Source organism: Natrix helvetica, assembly GCF_964273705.1.
Source record: "Natrix helvetica genome assembly, chromosome: 1".
Lineage (NCBI taxonomy): Eukaryota > Metazoa > Chordata > Lepidosauria > Squamata > Natricidae > Natrix > Natrix helvetica.
In genome coordinates, this window is record NC_138548.1 from 372,587,949 (window position 1) to 372,606,516 (window position 18,568).

General features: G+C 45.0%; 1 protein-coding gene across 1 annotated transcript in view; it reads left to right on the forward strand.

Moving 5' to 3' along the window:
• LOC309382718 (uncharacterized protein) overlaps positions 1–14,459 on the forward strand; it is a gene marked incomplete at its 5' end in the record, with an annotated part of 42,530 nt that extends 28,071 nt beyond the window's left edge. The window contains 4 exons of the mRNA XM_081934496.1: positions 8,030–8,112; positions 9,698–9,824; positions 10,018–13,709; positions 14,347–14,459. Coding sequence (XP_081790622.1) covers positions 8,030–8,112; positions 9,698–9,824; positions 10,018–12,140 — 2,333 coding nt within the window. The 3' untranslated portion in view covers positions 12,141–13,709; positions 14,347–14,459. The remainder of the gene's footprint in view (positions 1–8,029; positions 8,113–9,697; positions 9,825–10,017; positions 13,710–14,346) is intronic.
• Positions 14,460–18,568: the final 4,109 nt, after the last annotated feature.

Here is an 18,568-nt window from a genome sequence, read left to right on the forward strand (position 1 = left end):
GAGCCTCAGCCCCTCCCTGCTTTGTTTCTTGTGTGACATCATCCCCCATGTCACCTAAGAGCAGTATGTTTTTTCATAAAAGCCTCTGCTTCCGCAACTGTGTTAATTCTGATTTTACTGCTCTCCCAAAAAATCAACATGCCTTCTGGTAACAGCCATATAATTTTTTTTGCTAAGAAGGTATATTTCCTTCTCTTATCTCTTACTTTCTTTGGGATCTGCTTAAGAATGGTTATTTCTTTATCCTTATATTTTAATGGTCCTCCCCTTTGAGCTCCTAGAACCTCATCTCTTGTGGTTTTTCTAAGAAATTTAACATGAACTTCCCTTGGGACATTATGTGTTCTTGCATAGGCTGAATTAATCCTATAAATCAGGTCAATATCCCACCCAAGCTGTTGTTTTTCTCTGTTAATATATTCTGCTAACATTGTGGTCATGATCTCTTTAAGATCTTCATTTTCGACTTCTGGTAAATTTTGAAACCTAAGAAAAAAAGACATCCTTTCAAATTCCGTTTTTATCACATGATTCTCAAATTCTACGTTCCCCCTTTGGACTGCCTCCAGGTCGCTCCTCATCCCAGCCGCACCCTCCTCCAGTACACCTATCCTCTGCTCATTCTGTGTAGTTTTTTGTTGTGTCTCTCTGAGCTGGTCATTTAAGTCCTGCTGCTGTTTTTTCATTTTGTCCTGTCCCTTTAAGAGAGCCTGAAGCATCTGCTGAGTAGACAAATCCTTTGAGCTTTCTTCAGGGGCTTTAGGTTGTAAAAAAGATCCCAGTTGTAACTGGTGGGCAATGGGGCTGGACGTAGAAGATGTGGGGGCCGATGAGGCCTTTCCAGGTAGTAATTTTTTCGGACCCATCATGAAGCTCAGAGATAGTTATTATCCTATACAGAGAATGGTGTCCGTGGGAAAGCACAGCCGGTAGAGACCACCAAACAGGCAACTCCAAAGGAGAATAAGTCGTTTAGTTCAAGACCAAAGCAGATGGGTGGATCAAAATATTCCAAATCCAGGGAAAAAACTTGTTTGAAGAGGCTCCTGGAGGTCTCTGCGGTGGGAATTAATTCAAGGCAACAAAGTTTTTCAAGGGAGGAGTCTCATGCACAAAGACAAAGAAGAAAGAGGAAGTGAGCCATCTTGGCTCAGCCAGCACCGGTGGTCAGGAAACAACAAAGTCAGAGTTCCCATGGATAATTAGAGAAGAATCAGTTGAACCATCCTTTCTCTCACAGTTGTAGTCAGAAGAGGGATCCCATTAATTAAGGGAAGTGAAAGTATTTTAAACTTTTTAAAAAACTTTCTCCCTTGCGAGGGAGAGATTTTCCAAGTGCCGCTTTTCCGAGGGGGGTGGAAACTCCCTCCTCCCTCCAATTTTAACTCTTCCACTGGTTGAAACAAAGTCCAAGAAAAAACTGCAAGTCAGTCAATAAGGTGTTAAACTAAAAGACCCGGGGAGAGCCCCCACCTCACCGCACTTCAGCTGTTGCATTCAAATTAATCGTCTCCTTCCTGGCTGCGCTCGGCGAGGCGTGCGTTGGCATTCCGCGTGCTCCCTACGCTCCACGGCTCCTGGGGCAAAGCTGGAGACCCCCCCGCGGCCGCCGCCATTCCAGGGGGTCCTAGCAAGCTGCCCCTATGGCAGGGCACCACTCAAAGGCACCCTGTGCTCCCCTAGGATTCAGGGGAGCCCACCGAAGCAGCGAGAAGGCGGACACACGCGTCCATTGCCTTCGGCCGCCGGAAGTGATCTCTTTTTTTTTCCTTGAAGAGATTTCCCTTCTCATCCAAGAATTTTCTACCATTCTGAACTGAAGAAGCTTCTTGAATGAGAAGCGAAATGTCTTCAAGGAAAAACAAAATCTAGTTGACGCTTGAAAAAAAGCACTTTTGGGATTAGACATTCAGAAAACATTAGGGTGCAGAAAGGTGGCTTAGACATCATATAGGGAAGATGATGAAATATTGCAAGAGGAAACATTGCAACCCAAGTGGTGAGGTGCAGAGCTGGTGTTGACGCCCACCCATATTTCCCTAATGTTGGAAGGAATCAACCAGTGGATCTACAACTACACCCATGTGAAGAAAATCACGCCAGAACACATAGAAACAGAATCTTCAGGATGCACTTCGCTGGGAGAAAGTGACGGAAGAGAATGAACTAAAGAACCAACACGAGACTCATGAGTTTTGTCAAAAGTAATAACTGGAGGGATGCCGCTGTGTTTGCACCACCTAACACTCGTTGTGTTTAACTGATTTGTAGTCTGAGATACGACATTGATTGTGTTTGATTTTTATTAATGGCATAGCTTATACAGTAGTTAAAGCCCTTGTGCAGCTCTCCAGGGCACCGCCGCCGGTCGGCGCCACCACGCTCCGAGCATAACTTCCAAACTCCAAAACTCGGCTGCCGAGTCTTCCAGCATTGGCCACTCTAGGAGTGCTCTCTATGGTGGGCCGGCTGCCAGACAGAGAGTCTTCCACAGAGAGTCTTCTGCACAGAGAGTCTTCCAGCAGCCGGCCCACCATAGCACCCCTAGAGCGGCCGATGTTGGAAGACTTGGCAGCCGAGTTTTGGGAATTTGGAATTTATGCTCTGAGTATGGCGGCGGCGGCGGGTGGCGATGGCCGGCAGCAGTTCCCTGGGAGAGCTGCGCGAGGGATTGGTGAGGCTGGGAGGCATGCTTGCTGGGGGTGGAACAGGCACTTGTGCAACCCCACTCTCCAGCCAGGCAGAGCTCCATGCACTGACCTAGGGGGTATCCTGAATGTGCCAAGCCGCGGGAGCTGGGGGGGCGGGCAGAGCGCCACGTGGCTTGGCGCCTTAGTGATACCCCCTAGGTCAGTGAATGGCTCTCTGCCCAGTTGCAGAGGAGATTTTCCAAGTGGCTGCTCGTGAGCATGGTCACCTCATGGCTGCTTCACCCCTGAGGCTGTGCCCGGCTCTTCGGTAGCCCACTCACAAGGGAGCAGCTGTCCAGCAACTCCCCACTCTGGCCAGGCAGAATGCCACTCCTCAACCTAGCGGTATCCCGAAGGCTGAAAGCATCGTGAGTGCTTCCCCCTCGACTCCCGCAGCTTGGTGTCTTTGGGATACCGCTAGGTTGGTGAGGGGTGCTCTGCCTGGCCAGAGGAGGGATTGTCCGGGGGGTTTATTTTCAGGGGTGGGCTTATATTTTTGCCCACGCAAAAAATGTGGCAAGGCATTAGTTTCGGAACAGGTCGTATTTTCGGGGATGTTCCACTAATTTTACCTAATCTATTATTATTCTTATGTCCCTTCAATTTATTATTAAGGCAAAATCAAGAATGTTAAGAATGTGTTGATTAACTGGCAGTTTTGGGGACAACAGTATAAATATTTCAACTTGCTAAAACCCCAAATGTACAATGGGAGAAGGTAAAAGGGCCAAATAGGAGAGACTCGGAGAAGAAGTATGCTGCAAATAGGAAGTATCATGGAAAGCTGAAGCTACATTTACAAAAGTGTTGCGGTTTCTCTGTGCACACATTAGAATAGATTAATAAATAAATAGCTTGGTTGAGCTCTGTTAAATATACATTACATATACCGGTATGCAGGAAGGCTAACATGTTAGTGTAAAACCAGGATTACTGTAAAGGGAGATATGAAAATTCCTTCTGACTCTGACTTGTAAACTGTGTGGCAAATGCTATGTAAAAGCCTTCAGTTGACGTTGGTGGGGTACAAAGTCTTTGAGGGATATTTCCTTTGTGTTTTTTTCCCTACACAATAAAGTTGTTGCTTACAATCTCCACCTCAACGTATTCAATGATCGCATGGGCCAGTGGTGGGTTGCAGGTGGTATGCCCCGGTACGGGCGTACCAGAGCACTGAATACCATTCCGGTGGTGCTCCAGAGGGCCCACCTGCCCATCCGAGCTCCTTACCTGTCTTTTAAGGCTTCCGTGCCCGTGCATGGAGCATACAGCGTCTGAGTGACACTCCGCGGAGCAGCTGAAGTGTCGCGGATATGCTAAGATGCCATGTAGATGCCACCGATCCGAAACCCACCAGTGGCATGGGCACATCTGGTAAGGCGGTTGGAGCAGGAAAGGTAAGGAAAACCAAAAGTGCCTTTTGAGTCCAGAAGGATCTCCTTCCTTCTTTCAACCAGATGGTAAGAGCAATTCTTGGGGAGGAAATGGGGAATACGCCAGGAACCTTCTCTCTGCAGACTTCAAGCATGCTCTGATAGGCAAGGAGCTGTATAACTAGGAGGCAAATATCTTCTCCAGGTAGTCCTCCACTTACAACCACAAGTGAGCCCCAAACGTTAAGTGAGATGTTTGAGAAAGTGAATTTTGCTCCATTTTTGACCTTTCTTGCTAAGTTGTTAATTGAATCACCACTGTTGTTAAATTAGCAACACGGTTGTTAAGTGAATCTGGTTTTCCCTATGGACTTTGCTCCTCAGAAGGTCACAAGAAGTGATTATGTGACTCCTGCCTATTTAACTTATATTCACATCATGAGAAAGGCTGGGCTAGATGAATCAAAAGTTGGAATTAATATTTCCGGTAGAAATATCAACAACCTTAGATATGCAGAGGATATCACTCCAACGGCAGAAAGTGAAGAGGAAAGAAAGAGCCTCTTGATAAGGGTGAAAAAGAAGAGTGCAAAAGTTGGCTTGAAACTCAACATTAAGAAAACTTAAGTTCATGGCACACGGTCTTCTCAATTCCTGGCAAATAGATGGGGAAGAAATGGAGGTAGTGACAGATTTTATTTTCCCGGGCTCCAAGATCACCGCAGATGGGGACTGCAGCCAAGAAATGAAAAGACGCTTGCTTCTGGGGAGGAAAGTTATGGAAATCTAGACAGCATATTCAAAAGCAGAGGCAACAAAAGTGCCTATTTTCCCAGTTGCAATGTATAGCTGTGAAAGTTGGACCATAAGGAAGGCTGAGCGCCAAAGAATTGAGGCCTTTGAACTATGGTGCTGGAGAAGACTCCTGCGAGTCCCTTGGACTGCCAGGCGATCAAACCGGTCAGTCCTAGAGGAGATCAACCCTGACTGCTCTTTAGAAGGCCAGATGAAACTTAAATACTTTGGCCACCAAATCGGAAGGAAGGACTCACTGGAGAAGAGCCTAGAATGCTGGGAAGGATTGAGGGCAAAAGAAGAAGGGGATGACAGAGAATGAGGTGGCTGGATGGAGTCACTGGAGCAGTAGGCGTTATCTTTAATGGACTCCAGAGGATGGTAGAGGACAGGAAGGCCTGGAGGAACGTTGTCCATGGGGTCGCGATGGGTCGGACATGACTTCATAACTAACAACAATTGGGGATAATATCAAAAAAAGCATCTTTATTCTCCTCTTTTGGGGGAAGACATTTTGGACTGAATGATGGCTGTCTAATACATCCCAAAGTCCTATTGCTCTCAGATACATCCCATCAAAAATTCAAATACAGGTTGTCCTCGATTTACACCCACCGTTCAACCCAAAATTTACATGGTGAAATGAGAAATATAAGTCAACGTCCCATTTTACAATATTTCTTGCCGTAGTTGTTACATGAATCACCCCAGTTGTTAACATTAGCAACATGGTTGTTAAAAGAAATCTGACTTTCCCATTGACTTTGCTTGTCCAAAGCTTCACCTGACCCCGAGACACGGCAACCGTCATAAATATGAGTCAGTGGTCAAGTGACTGAATTTGGATCGCATGACCATGGGGCTTCTGCAACGGTCTTTAGCTATTTATTTACATTGTCATTGTACGTATATACACAATATACCCATACAACGAAATTCACTTAACATCCAGAAACTACGCAACAATCACCAAACACCCCCACCCACCAAAATTTCCCCACCCCTTTAGTGTGAGCGATGGACATAAGTCACTTTTTCCAGGGCCAGGGCAGCTTTGAAGGGCCACTAAACGAATGGTCGTTCAGTCGAGGACTACTTGTAAGGCAGCCATTATTTGTTATTACGGCACAATCATGAACGTTTTGTCATTGTAGGAGATGCGTTGTCAGTTGAGGACTGCCCTGTTAGGATCAGTGAATAAGGCAGCCTCCGTTCCTGCCTACTCCAGTTTTCTTCCAAAAGGGCGATTCCCCCTAACTTCAATGCTCCCCATCCCCTTTCCTCCTCCCATCCCTGGTCTTCATCCCTTCCCTCTCTCCCCTGTTTCTCGCACTGCCTAGAGCAGTGTTTCTCAACCTTGACGACTTTAAGTCCTGTGGACTTCAACTCCCAGAATCCCCCAGCCAGCACAGCACAGCTGCGTGGGGATTCTGGGAGTTGAAGTCCACAGGACTCGCCAAGGTTGAGAAACACTGCTCTAGAGCGAAGCAGCCCAAAATTCATTGCCCAGCCCCAACGTCGACCGATTCTCCCCTGGCAGAAGGAAGGGGGAAGGCAGGGGACCCCCCGAGTGGGCGGCGTTCTCCGCCCTTTAGAATGGGAGGAGCTGGGTGGGAGAGGGGAGGAGCTATGAGCGTTTCCAGTTTAGGCTCTGCAAACTCTTTCCTGGCGTCGTTCCGGGCGTGGCCGTCGGCGATCGCGGATCTTTTCCTGCGAGCAAAGTTTGGGGGCGGGCGAGGAAGAGAGCCGCCTTTTTCCTATCGAGGTCCAGGTAAAAAAAACCCTCCTTTCTTTCTTCCATCCTTCCATCCTTCCTTCCATCCTTCCTTCCTTCCTGGGAAATGTTCGGACAGGAGACTCTCAATGCAGCTTCTTGGGGCGCTGCTAAACTCGCTCCCGCAGACACCAACTTTCTCCTTGGGGAGATTCTTATAATTTTTTTTTGCTGGCCCTCTTTGCTCTGCTCTGTTTCAGACCCGGTAAGCTTGGAGTTCAATGGCTGGGAAACCGGCGGGCAGAAAAAAGGGGCGATCCCTCCCAGGAGCTGCTGTTTCGGGGAGTTGCTCTGGACGAGCCTCCTCAGGAGAGAGCATCGGGTAAAAAGGCTCCTTCCGATGCCCTTGAATCTCTTTGCCCTCGTTTCTTTTCTCCCGGAGTTCGTTTCCATTGTTCAATTTAATTGCCTCCTTAGTCTTGTGTGTATTTAAAAAAGGTATCGCCTTTCCTTCGAGCCAAGTTATGATGTGTGGACTTCAATTCCCAGAGTTTCCCATGTGTGCTGAAGTCCACATATCTTACAGCTCCCAAGATTGGGAAACCTCGTTCTAGGCCAGCGGTGGGGAAGTGGAGCCCTTTTAGGACTGGTGGACCTCAACTCCCAGAATTCCTGAGCCAGGTGTTTCAGGTGTTCTGGGAATTGAAGTCCAACAGCCATATAGGGCTAAACTCTCGTTCACTTTTACAGTAGGCTATTCCAAAAGGCAAGTCTCAGCTGTGAAAAAGAGTTTCTATCGTCTTCCCTGATTATCTGATAAGGGAAGGTGAACATTATAGAAACATAGAATAACAGAGTTGGAAGGGACCTTGGAGGTCTTCTAGTCCAACCCCCTGCTTGAGGAGGAGTATTTTATTCCATTTGAGACAATTGGCTATCCAGTCACTTCTTAACAGCCTCCAGTGAAGGAGCATCTTAGTCAGGATTCTGATGATCAGGATTCTTACCTTGAAATGGCTGAAATAAAGACCCATGTCCCGTATCTGGGAAAGGTGATAGAGAATTTGAAAGAGAATTGGACACTGTCTCTTTGTTGGTGCCAGTCCAGACTTTTTATTCCTGATTAACAACTTAGCACAACTCCGTGGATATGGGAGGGGATCTGCTTGAGGCATCCAGAGTCCCCCTCTGTGGTTCTTTAATGGATAAATTCATGGCCCAGAAAGCTGCCTCTGAATCCAATCCCTGATCCTTCCACACCTTTCCCTTTTCCCCTCACCCAGGGTGAGCTCCTATGTATTGTTGCTGTGGCTGCAAAGGACTCACATAAAGGGGTTCCCTGGTTAGCCTAGAAATGGGCTAAAATCAGCCTTCTGCACTGTATGCTCAGGAATATCCTTAGGATGCTTGACACAAGATGCAAGAACATTCTCTTGCCTTTTTCCCCCCACTCTTAGACATTCCCATGGCCTTGTCTTCATCTCCCGGAACCTCAGTTCTTTGCAGCAGAGGATTAACAGCGGTTGAGCTTCCAATGCAGGTAGGATGATTCCCCCCTCCCCTCCCCTGATGTGCCAATCTCCCAATAACACAATTGGAAGGGATCTTGGAGATCCTCTAGTCCATCCCCTTGTTTCAAGCAGGAGACCCTGTGCCAGTGATGGCTAACCTTCTGTCCATCATGTGCTAAAAGTGGCAGGAGTGCAGGGGGGTCATGTGTGGGCATGCCCACACCCATAATTCTATGTGCACCATCTCCCCTGCTTTTGGTGCACAATGGACCCATTTTCTGCCCCTTCCTAGGCTCCAGACGCTCTTCCCCTCCCTCCCGAAAGGCCCCTCCGGTGACGAAGGGCCTTGGAGGCTTCCCTGAAGCCTCCGGAGGGCGAAAAATGGCCTAAAATGATGGCCAAAATGAGCTGCACACGGCCCTATACCATTTCAGACCTGTGGAGGTCCAGTCTCTCCTTAAAAACCTGGAATTAAGGAAAAACTTCCTGACAGTGAGAACAATTAACTAATGGAACACTTTGCCTTCAGAAGTTGTCTTCTGAAGGCAAACTGTTCCATTAGTTAATTGTTTTCACTGTCAGGAAGTTTTTCCTTAATTCCAGGTTGCTTTTCGCTATGATTAGTTTCCATCCATTGTTTTTTTGTCCTGCCTTCCGGTGCTTTGGAAAATAAGTTGAGCCTCTCTTCCTTGTGGCAGCCTCTCAAATATCGAAGCACTACCAATTATCTTGGTTGCTCTTCCTCACTTTTTCCAAAACCTTAACATATTTTTGTAATGTGGTGACCAAAACTGAATGCAGAATTCCTGGTGTGGGCTTACTAAGGTTTTATAAAACGATACTAATACTAAGCCCAAGGTGAAAAGCAAAGTCCAAGATTTACTTTTGCATAGAAATTAAATGTTGAATCCCACTTTCCTTCATTCGGCATGATTCATCCTCTCACCACTGTGGGTAAAATCAACCCAGTGTTGGATTTGGCCAACACATCCAAGCTCAAGAAAGGAATATGGGATTGCTGCTCCTGCAGAATTGGCCAAACCAATGAAACATTAACTAAATGAATCTCTAGCCAGAGACACTTTATTTTGAGAAAAGTTCTCCAGAGAAGATGTTCTGTCAAGAAATTGCACAGCAGCTGTCCAGATGAAGTTGAAGATACTGACACAGTTTTGTAGTATTTTATATAAATATAAATATATTTAACCTACAAATTTACACCAATCTTTGTAATAATCTGGAGAAGGAAGAACATAAGATAGTCAGGAACATCGTGAGGTAAATCTAAAACATCCTACAGAAAACACAGAAGGAAAAAAGGAGGGAAAAAAGGGAAACGCCCCCTTTACACTTACAGCAACCAATCATAGCTTAGATTGCATCATGCATGAATCAGCACTCTCTAACTAATCAATCGCAATTGTGTTGGGGCCTATTGTAGACTTTACTGTTCCAGCTACTAAATTCAATATCCTAACAGGCTCCTTTGCCCAACTTGGAAACTCTGCAGTTTGTTCATTAAGATGAAGATTCGCATGTAATTAATTCATGGAAGTGTTCATTGTTAGGAATGTTCATGGAATATGTTGTGTTTTTGTCCTCTCCCTGTGTCAGGATTTGGTATCCTTTGAGGATGTAGCTGTGTTTTTCTCCGTGGAGGAGTGGGCCCTGCTGGATTCTAAGCAAAAAGCCCTGTACCAAGAGGTCATGCTGGAAATCAAGAGGAACATGGCCTCCTTAGGTAAGGGATTCTCTTAAGATATCTACGTTTAGTAGCCAAAGGTCAAATCTTATATCAACTTAATAACAAGCATAGCGCAATGTTTTGGACAAATGGAAGTTTGGAAGAATATTGATAACTATTCAAATACAGCAATGGTGCTTGATCCCTTTTGCACCCAAGTTTGTGTCAACTTTTCTTTTTCTTTTGCAAGCACATGACAGATGGGAGATGGAGGATTCTGGCCAAGAGGAAGCCTCACCTTTGCCAAAAGAGAAAAGGGAAATTGCAGAAAAGATGGATGGAAAGCAAAGTTTTGAGGAAAACCTGTTAACGGTTGAGCTGGAGAATTGGTCTAGTTTTCCATGTGCAGATGCCAATGTCTTATTGGACGCAGATGATTGCCAAGAAAAAGAAGTGTGTTTAAGGTGTGGGAAAATATTCAGAGATGGATCTGGATTATGTGACTGTTGTGAAATCCCTGCTGGAGAGAAACAAGATGAAAGCAGGCAATACTCCAGAAGGACCCTTCCTCCTCTTTTAAATGAAATAATACAAGAAGGAGGGGAAATGTACAAATGTACGGAGTGTGCAGAAAGCTTCAGTACAAGCCGCTCTCTTGCATTGCATAAAAAGATTCACAAAGCAGAGGATCCACACAAATGTCTGGACTGTGGAAGGACCTTCAGGCAGAAAAGTCATCTGAGTTCACATAAGAGGGTCCACGAAGAGAGGAAGCAGCATCAATGCATGACCTGCGGAAAGACCTTCAGAAACAGCAACTCCCTTACTTCCCATCAAAGCATCCATAGAGAGGAGAAGTTGCATCAGCTCAAGGAGGGCAGAACAAGGTTTACTCAGAGCAATGAACTGAATTCCCGAAAAAAAAGTCCCACTGGGAATAATTCATGTAAATGCCTGGAATGTGGGAAGAGCTTCCTCTATGCAAGTGACCCCACTTACCACAATAGGATCCATACAGGGGAAATGCCGTATCACTGCACTGTGTGCAGAAAGAGCTTTGCAGAAAAAGGCAATTTTAATTTACATAACAGGATCCACAACAGAGAGAAGCCGTATAAATGTACAGAGTGTGGAAAATGCTTCAAAACCCCCAGTGCTCTTACTTGCCATACGAGGATTCACACAGGGGAGAAACCTTACAAATGCTTGGAGTGTGGAAAAAGCTTCAATAGACTTGATACGCTAACTAAACATAATAGGATGCATAAAGGGGAGAAACCTTACAAATGCCTGCACTGTGGAAAGAGCTTCAGTCAAAAAGTTCATCTTAAGTCGCACGAGATGATTCACACGGGGGAAAAACCATTTCAATGCATGGAATGTGGAAAGAGCTTCCATTGTTCTTCAAACCTTACTGCCCATCACAGACTCCATACAGGGGAGAAGCCCTTTCAATGCCTGCAGTGTGGAAAGTGCTTTGCAAATTCTAGGAACTTTTATGCCCACAAACGGACCCACACGGGGGAGAAGCCATACAAATGCCTGGAGTGTGGAAAGAGCTTTGGTGATTCCAGCCAGTTAACTTCCCATAGAAAAATCCACAGTGGAGAGAAACCGTATCAATGCACCGAGTGTGGGAAGTGCTTCAGTTATAAAAGTCACCTTAATAACCATAAAAGGACCCACACAGGTGAAAAGCCTTATAATTGCACCGAATGTGGCAAATGCTTCACTCGACTGGGGACTCTCTCTGTTCACAAAAGGCTCCACACTGGGGAGAAACCATATGAATGCCGCACATGTGGAAAGAGCTTCACTACAAAAAATGAGTATATCCTACATAGCAGGACCCACACTGGGGAGAAACCATATCAGTGCCAGGAGTGTGGAAAATGCTTCCGTGATTCTGGAGAACTGACGAGCCATAAAAGGATTCACACTGGGGAAAAGCCCTATAAGTGCACGGAGTGTGGGATGAGTTTTAGAAAAAGTGGTTGCCTTGGTATCCACAAGAGGATCCACACTGGGGAGAAACCATACACATGTCATGAGTGCGGAAAAAGCTTTAGTCGAAATCATTCACTCAGGATCCATAGAAGGCTTCACTCAGGGGAGAAACCCTATAAATGCTTGGAGTGTGGAAAATGTTATAGAGACAGTGGCAAGCTTACCTCCCACATCAGGATCCACACAGGAGAGAAGCCATTTAAATGCATCGACTGTGGGAAGAGTTTCAGAGATTGCTGGAATCTTACGGTCCATAAAAGAATCCACACAGGGGAGAAGCCGTATGAGTGTGTGGAGTGTGGAAAGAAATCCAGAACCTGGAATGACTTTAGTCACCATAAGAAAACGCACAACATGAAAAGTTAACACTAATTGATTCATATTGATTCTCAAAATTTGCTTCATGTCCACAGAATGATGCCAGTAGAATCTGTAGAAATGCATGGAGAAAGTGACGGAAGAGAATGAACTAATGAACCAAAACGAGACTCCGGAGTTTTGTCAAAATTAATAACTGGAGGGATGGTGCTGTGTTTGCCCCACTTAACATTGGTTGTGTTTAACTGATTTCTAGTCTGACATACGATATTGATTGTGCTTGATTTTTATTAATGGCGTAGCTTATACAGTAGTTAAAGGCTTAGCATACCCATCTCAGATATAGTCTCTTTTTGGTTGGTAAATTGGACAATTTAGGGAGCCCGCTTTAGGAAAAACAAATGGCATTTGAGTTATGATCACAATTAAGCCCAACATTGCCATGGCTAAGCAAGACAGTTGTTAAGTGAGTTATGTGCCATTTTACAACTTGTCTTGGCACATTAATAAAATGAGTAGCATGTTTGCTAAGTAAATGTGGTTTGCCCGTTGACTTTGCTTAAGGAAAAGTTTCAAATGGTGATCACAGGACTCGGGGACACTTCAACTATCAAAAATACAGGCCACTTGCAAAGTGCCTGAATTTTGATCACATGACACAGGGATGCTGCAACGGTTGTTTGAAAAAATTCATAAATCTTTTTTTTTCAGTGCTGTTGTAAGTTTGAACGCTCACTGAACAAATGATTGTAAGTTGACGACTAATTGTAAAGCAGCAATGGATTATTTTGTAAGGTCCCAAAATGTACTTGAGTTACCAAAATGCCAAAGAGTGAGACCCAAGAAGAAGCTTGGAAAAAATAACAGCTTTTATTTGCACAAAGGAGAGCTGGGTAGACCATTCCATTACATACAGACAAAGAGCATGCAGTGAAAGGCTGCACTTTGGAAAAAGTATGGCGTCCTTTTATACCTTCAGGGACATCAGCTTAGTACCCAATTCTGGTCTCCTGTCCCATGCCTTCCTTGTAGCCCTGCATTGGCTGTGCAGCAAGGAAGAGAGGGGCTTGGTATTATCCCAATGTAAACTTGCCAAGCCTTGACATATCCCGCTTCTTGAGATATCCACCAGGCACCAAGTTGTACAAAAAAACAAGATAACAGAAGTTAGATCACTGGTGAAAAGCAAATGGCAAAGGCAATTCCAGTCCTTAGCAAAGCAATTTTTACAGAAGCAAAACGGCAAGCTAAACGAATTCTACTGATTCTACTATTCTTATGTTCCACTAATTTTATCTATTCTATTATTTACGTCCCTTCAATTTATTATTAAGGCAGAATCATGCATGTTAAGAATGTGTTGATTAACTGGCAGTTTTGGGGAGAACAGCTTAAATGCTTCAACTTGCTAAACCAGAACCCCAAATGTATAATGGGAGAAGGCAAAAGGGCCAAATAGGAGAGACTTGGAGAAGAAGTATGCTGCAAATAGACAGTATCACGGAAAGCTGAAGCTACAATTACAAAAGTGTTGAGGTTTCTCTGTGCACACATTAGAATAGATCAATAAATAAATAGCTTGGCTGAGCTCTGTTATATATACCAGTATGTAGCAGTGTGCAGCAGCTGCCAAAAAAGCGAACACAATCCTAGGCTGCATCAACAGGGGGATAGAATCAAGATCACGTGAAGTGTTAATACCACTTTATAATGCCTTGGTGAGGCCACACTTGGAATACTGCATTCAGTTCTGGTCGCCACAATGTAGAAAAGATGTAGAGACTCTAGAAAAAGTGCAGAGAAGAGCAACAAAGATGATTAGGGGACTGGAGACTAAAACATATGAAGAACGGTTGCAGGAACTGGGTATGTCTAGTTTAATAGAAAGAAGGACTAGGGGAGACATGATAGCAGTGTTCCAATATCTCAGGGGTTGCCACAAAGAAGAGGGAGTCAAACTATTCTCCAAGGCACCTGAGGACAGAACAAGAAGCAATGGGTGGAAACTAATCAAGGAGAGAAGCAACTTAGAACTGAGGAGAAATTTCCTGACAGTTAGAACAATTAATCAGTGGAACAGCTTGCCTCCAGAAGTTGTGAATGCCCCAACACAGGAAGTCTTTAAGAAGATGTTGGATAGCCATTTGTCTGAAATGGTATAGGGTTTCCTGCCTAGGCAGGGGGTTGGACTAGAAGACCTCCAAGGTCCCTTCCAACTCTACTATTGTATTGTATTGTATTGTATTGTAGGCAGGTTAAGATGTTAGTGTAAAAGAGGCAGGAATTACTGTAAAGGGAGATGGGAAAATTCCTCCTGAGTGACTCGTAAACTGTGGGGCAAATGCTGTATAAAGCCCTCCAGTGGACAAAGGCTTTGAGGGAGATTTCCCTGTGTTACTTTTTCTACACAATAAAGTTTTTCCTTACAATCTCCACCTCATTGTGTTCAATTGGAGGTGTGGGCACATCTGGTAAGGCAGCTGGACCAGGAAAGGTAAGGAAAACCAAAAGTGCCTTTTGAGTCCAGAAGGATCTCCTTCCTTCTTTCAACCAGATGTCAAGAGAAATTCTTTGGGTGGAAATGGGGAATACGCCAGGAACTTTCTCTCTGCAGACTTCAAGCATGCTCTGTTAGGCTTGGAGCTGCATAACTAGGAGGCAAATATCTTCTTCAGGTAGTCCTCCACTTACAACCACAAGTAAGCCCCCAACTTTTGTTGTTAAGTGAGATGTTTGATTAACTGAATTTTGCTACATTTTTTGACCTTTCTTACTAAGTTGTTAATGAATCATCGCTGTTGTTAAATTAGCAACACGGTTGTTAAGTGAATCTGGTTTTCCCATGGACATTGCTCCTCAGAAGGTCACGAAAGGTGATCACGTGACTTCTCGGGACTACAACGGTCATAAATGTAATTGTTACTAACTGTCCGAATTTTGATCACATGCTCAATGGTTGTAACTCTGAAAAAGTGTTGTTACTTTTTTTCAGTGCCGTTGAAACTTCAAGCGGTCACTATATGAACTGTTGTAAGACGAGGACTACCTGTAATGTGTACTATCAGTCTTCCTTGTGAACTTCATAGAGTCTTAAATGGAGGGATTACATCTTTCTGAGCTGAGGCTTTTTTAACAGTTAAATATTTCCTAGGTTAGAGATTTTCTTCTGCTTCAAAATGGAATAATTAATGAGACTGTCTTATATAGCATTAAGGGGATCTTTTCACTGTTTATTGACTTTATTCAAGAAGCAGCAGTGAGAATTGGACACAGAAACACTGATTGGTTCAAAATTGGGAAAGGAATACTGCAAGGCTGTATACTGTCACCCTGCCTATTTAACTTCTATGCAGAGCACATCATGAGAAAGTCTGGGCTAGATGAATCGCAAATTGGAATTAAGATTGCCGAGAGAAATATCAACAACCTTGGATAAGCAGAGGATACCACACCAATGGCCGAAAGTGAAGAGGAACGAAAGAGCCTCTTGATACGGGTGAAAAAGGAGAATGCAAAATTTGGCTTGAAACTCAACATTAAGAAAACTAAGTTCATTGGCACTCGGTCCTCTCAATTCCTGGCAAATAGATGGGGAAGAAATGGAGGTAGTGACAGATTTTATTTTCCTGGGCTCCAAGATCACCGCAGATGGGGACTGCAGGCAAGAAATTAAAAGACGCTTCTGGGGAGGAATGATATGGCAAATCTAGACAGAATACTAAAAAGCAGAGGCAACAAAAGTGCCTATAGTAAAGGCTATGTTTTTTCCAAAAGTTGGACCGTAAGAAAGTTTGAGTGCCAAAGAATGTAGGCCTTTGAACTCTGGTGCTGGAGAAGACTCCTAAGAGTCCCTTGGACTGCCAGGCGATCAAACCAGTCAGTCCTAGAGGAGATCAACCCTGACTGTTCTTTAGAAGGCCAGATGAAATTTAAATACTTTGGCCACCAAATGAGAAGGAAGGACTCACTGGGGAAGAGCCTAGAATGCTGGGAAGGATTGAGGGCAAAAGAAGAAGGGGACGACAGAGAAGGAGGTGGCTGGATGGAGTCACTGGAGCAGTCGGCGTGATCTTAAATGGACTCCAGAGGATGGTAGAGGACAGGAAGGCCTGGAGGAACGATGTCCATGGGTCGGACATGACATCATAACTAACAGCAATTGGGGATAATATCAAAAGAAAGCTGTTTTTGTTGTTTTCCCCCCTCTTGTATCTTTATTCTCCTCTTGGGGGAATGATGGCTGTCTACATCTCAAAGTCCTATTGCTCCCAGACACGCCCCATCAACACTTCAAACACAGGTTGTCCTCGATTTACAACCACCGTTCAACCCAAAATTTATGTGGTGAAATGAGAAATATAAGTCAATGTTGTCCCATTTTACAATATTTCTTGCTGTAGTTGTCACATGAATCACCCCAGTTGTTAACATTAGCAACATGTTAAAACAAATCTGCCTTTCCAATTGACTTTGCTTGTCCAAAGCTTCACCTGACCCCGAGACACGGCAACCGTCGTAAATATGAGTCAGTGATCAAGCGGTGGAATTTGGATCGCATGACCATGGGGATTCTGCAACGGTCTTTAGCTATTTATTGACCTTGTCATTGTACGTATATACACAATATACCCATACAACGAAATTCACATAACACCCAGAAACCACAGACAATCCCTAAACACCCCCACCCACCCAAAATTCCCCACCCCTTTAGTGTGAGCGATGGACATAAGTCACTTTTTCCAGCGCCACTGCAGCTTTGAATGGCCACTAAAGGAATGGTCGTTAAGTCGAGGACTACTTGTAAGGCAGCCATTGATGATTTGTTGTTATGGCACAATCATGAACGTTAGTCATTGTAGGAGATGTGTTGTCAGTTGAGGACTGTCCTGTTAGGATCAGTGGATAAGGCAGCCTCCGTTTCAGTGGTTTAAGAAAGATACACTCTATCTAATTATACATATACTAACTGCAGCGCGCATAACCTATGCACAGCATTGGAAAAAAGAAAATACACCATCAGAGCTAGCTATAATCAGAAAAGTGTTGGCCTGTGCAGAAGCAGATAGGCTCACTCTGGAACTTAAAAATAAAGGAGAATCAGAATATTTTGAAGCATGGAATAGATTTTATGATTGGTATAAGACAAGATGACAAGACTGGAACAAATGTATATATTGTGATTGGACAGAAGGATAGACAATGTATTAAGTAGTTTAATTGTTAATGGTTGAAACTAGCTGTATATAATGTGAATGTATGGTCACTCCGACTCTGCGGTATTGCATTGTTTTTAAATGTAAAAATAATAAATATATGCATATATATTTAGGCATTTAGGAAAAGGCAGCCTCCTTTTCCTGCCTACTCCAGTTTTCTTCCAAAAGGGCGATTCCCCCTAACTTCAATGCTCCCCATCCCCTTCCCTCCTCCATCCCCGGTCTTCGTTCCCTCCCTCTCTCCCCTGTTCCTCTGATGTCCTGGGGCGAAGCAGCCCTGGACTTGCTGCCCAGCTGCCCATCCCACGCGGGAACGATCCCCCCCCCCCCCCGGCAGAAGCAAGGGGGCAAGCAGAGGACTCCCGAGTGGGAGGCGTTCTCCGCGCTTTAGAGAGTGGGAGGAGCTGGACGGGAGAGGGGAAGAGCTATGAGTGTTTCCAGTTTGGGCTGTGCAAACTCCTTCCTGGGGTCGTTCCGGGGAGGGGGATCCACGTGCGTGGCCGGCGGCGATCGCGGATCTTTTCCTGCGAGCAAATTTTGGGGTCGGGCGAGGAAGAGAGGCGCCTTTTTCCTATCGAGCTCCAGGTAAAAAGCTCCCTCCCTCCTTCCTTCCATCCATCCTTCCTTCCTTCCTTCCTTCCTGGGAAATGCTTGGACGGGAGACCCTTCAATGCAGCTTCTTGGGGCGCTGCTAAACTCGCTCCCGCAGACACCAACTTTCTCCTTGGGGAGATTATTATAAAATTTTTCCTGGCCCTTCCTGATCGTTTCCCGTCACTTCCTTTTCAGATCCGGGAGGCTTGGAGTTCAATAGCTGGGAAACCGGCTGGGAGAAAAAGGGGCGACCCCTCCCAGGAGCTGCTGTTTCGGGGAGTTGCACTGGGCGAGCCTCCTCCGGAGGGAGCATCGGGTAAAAAGGCTCCTTCTGATGCCCTTTAATCTCTTTGCCCTCCTTTCTTTCCTCCCTGATTCGTTTCCATTGTTCAATTTCATTGCCTCCTTAGTCTTGTGTGTATTTAAAAAACGTATCGCCCCTTTCCCGTGGGACATTGTTTCTCAACGTTGGCAACTTTGTGATATGTGGATTTCAACTTCCAGAATTTCCCATGTGTTGAAGTCCACATATCTTACAGCTCCCACGATTGAGAAACCTGTTCTAGGCCAGGGGTGGGGAACTAGGGCCTTTTAGGACTGGTGGACTTCAACTCCCAGAATCCATCAGCCAGGTGTTTCAGGTGTTCTGGGAGTTGAAGTCCA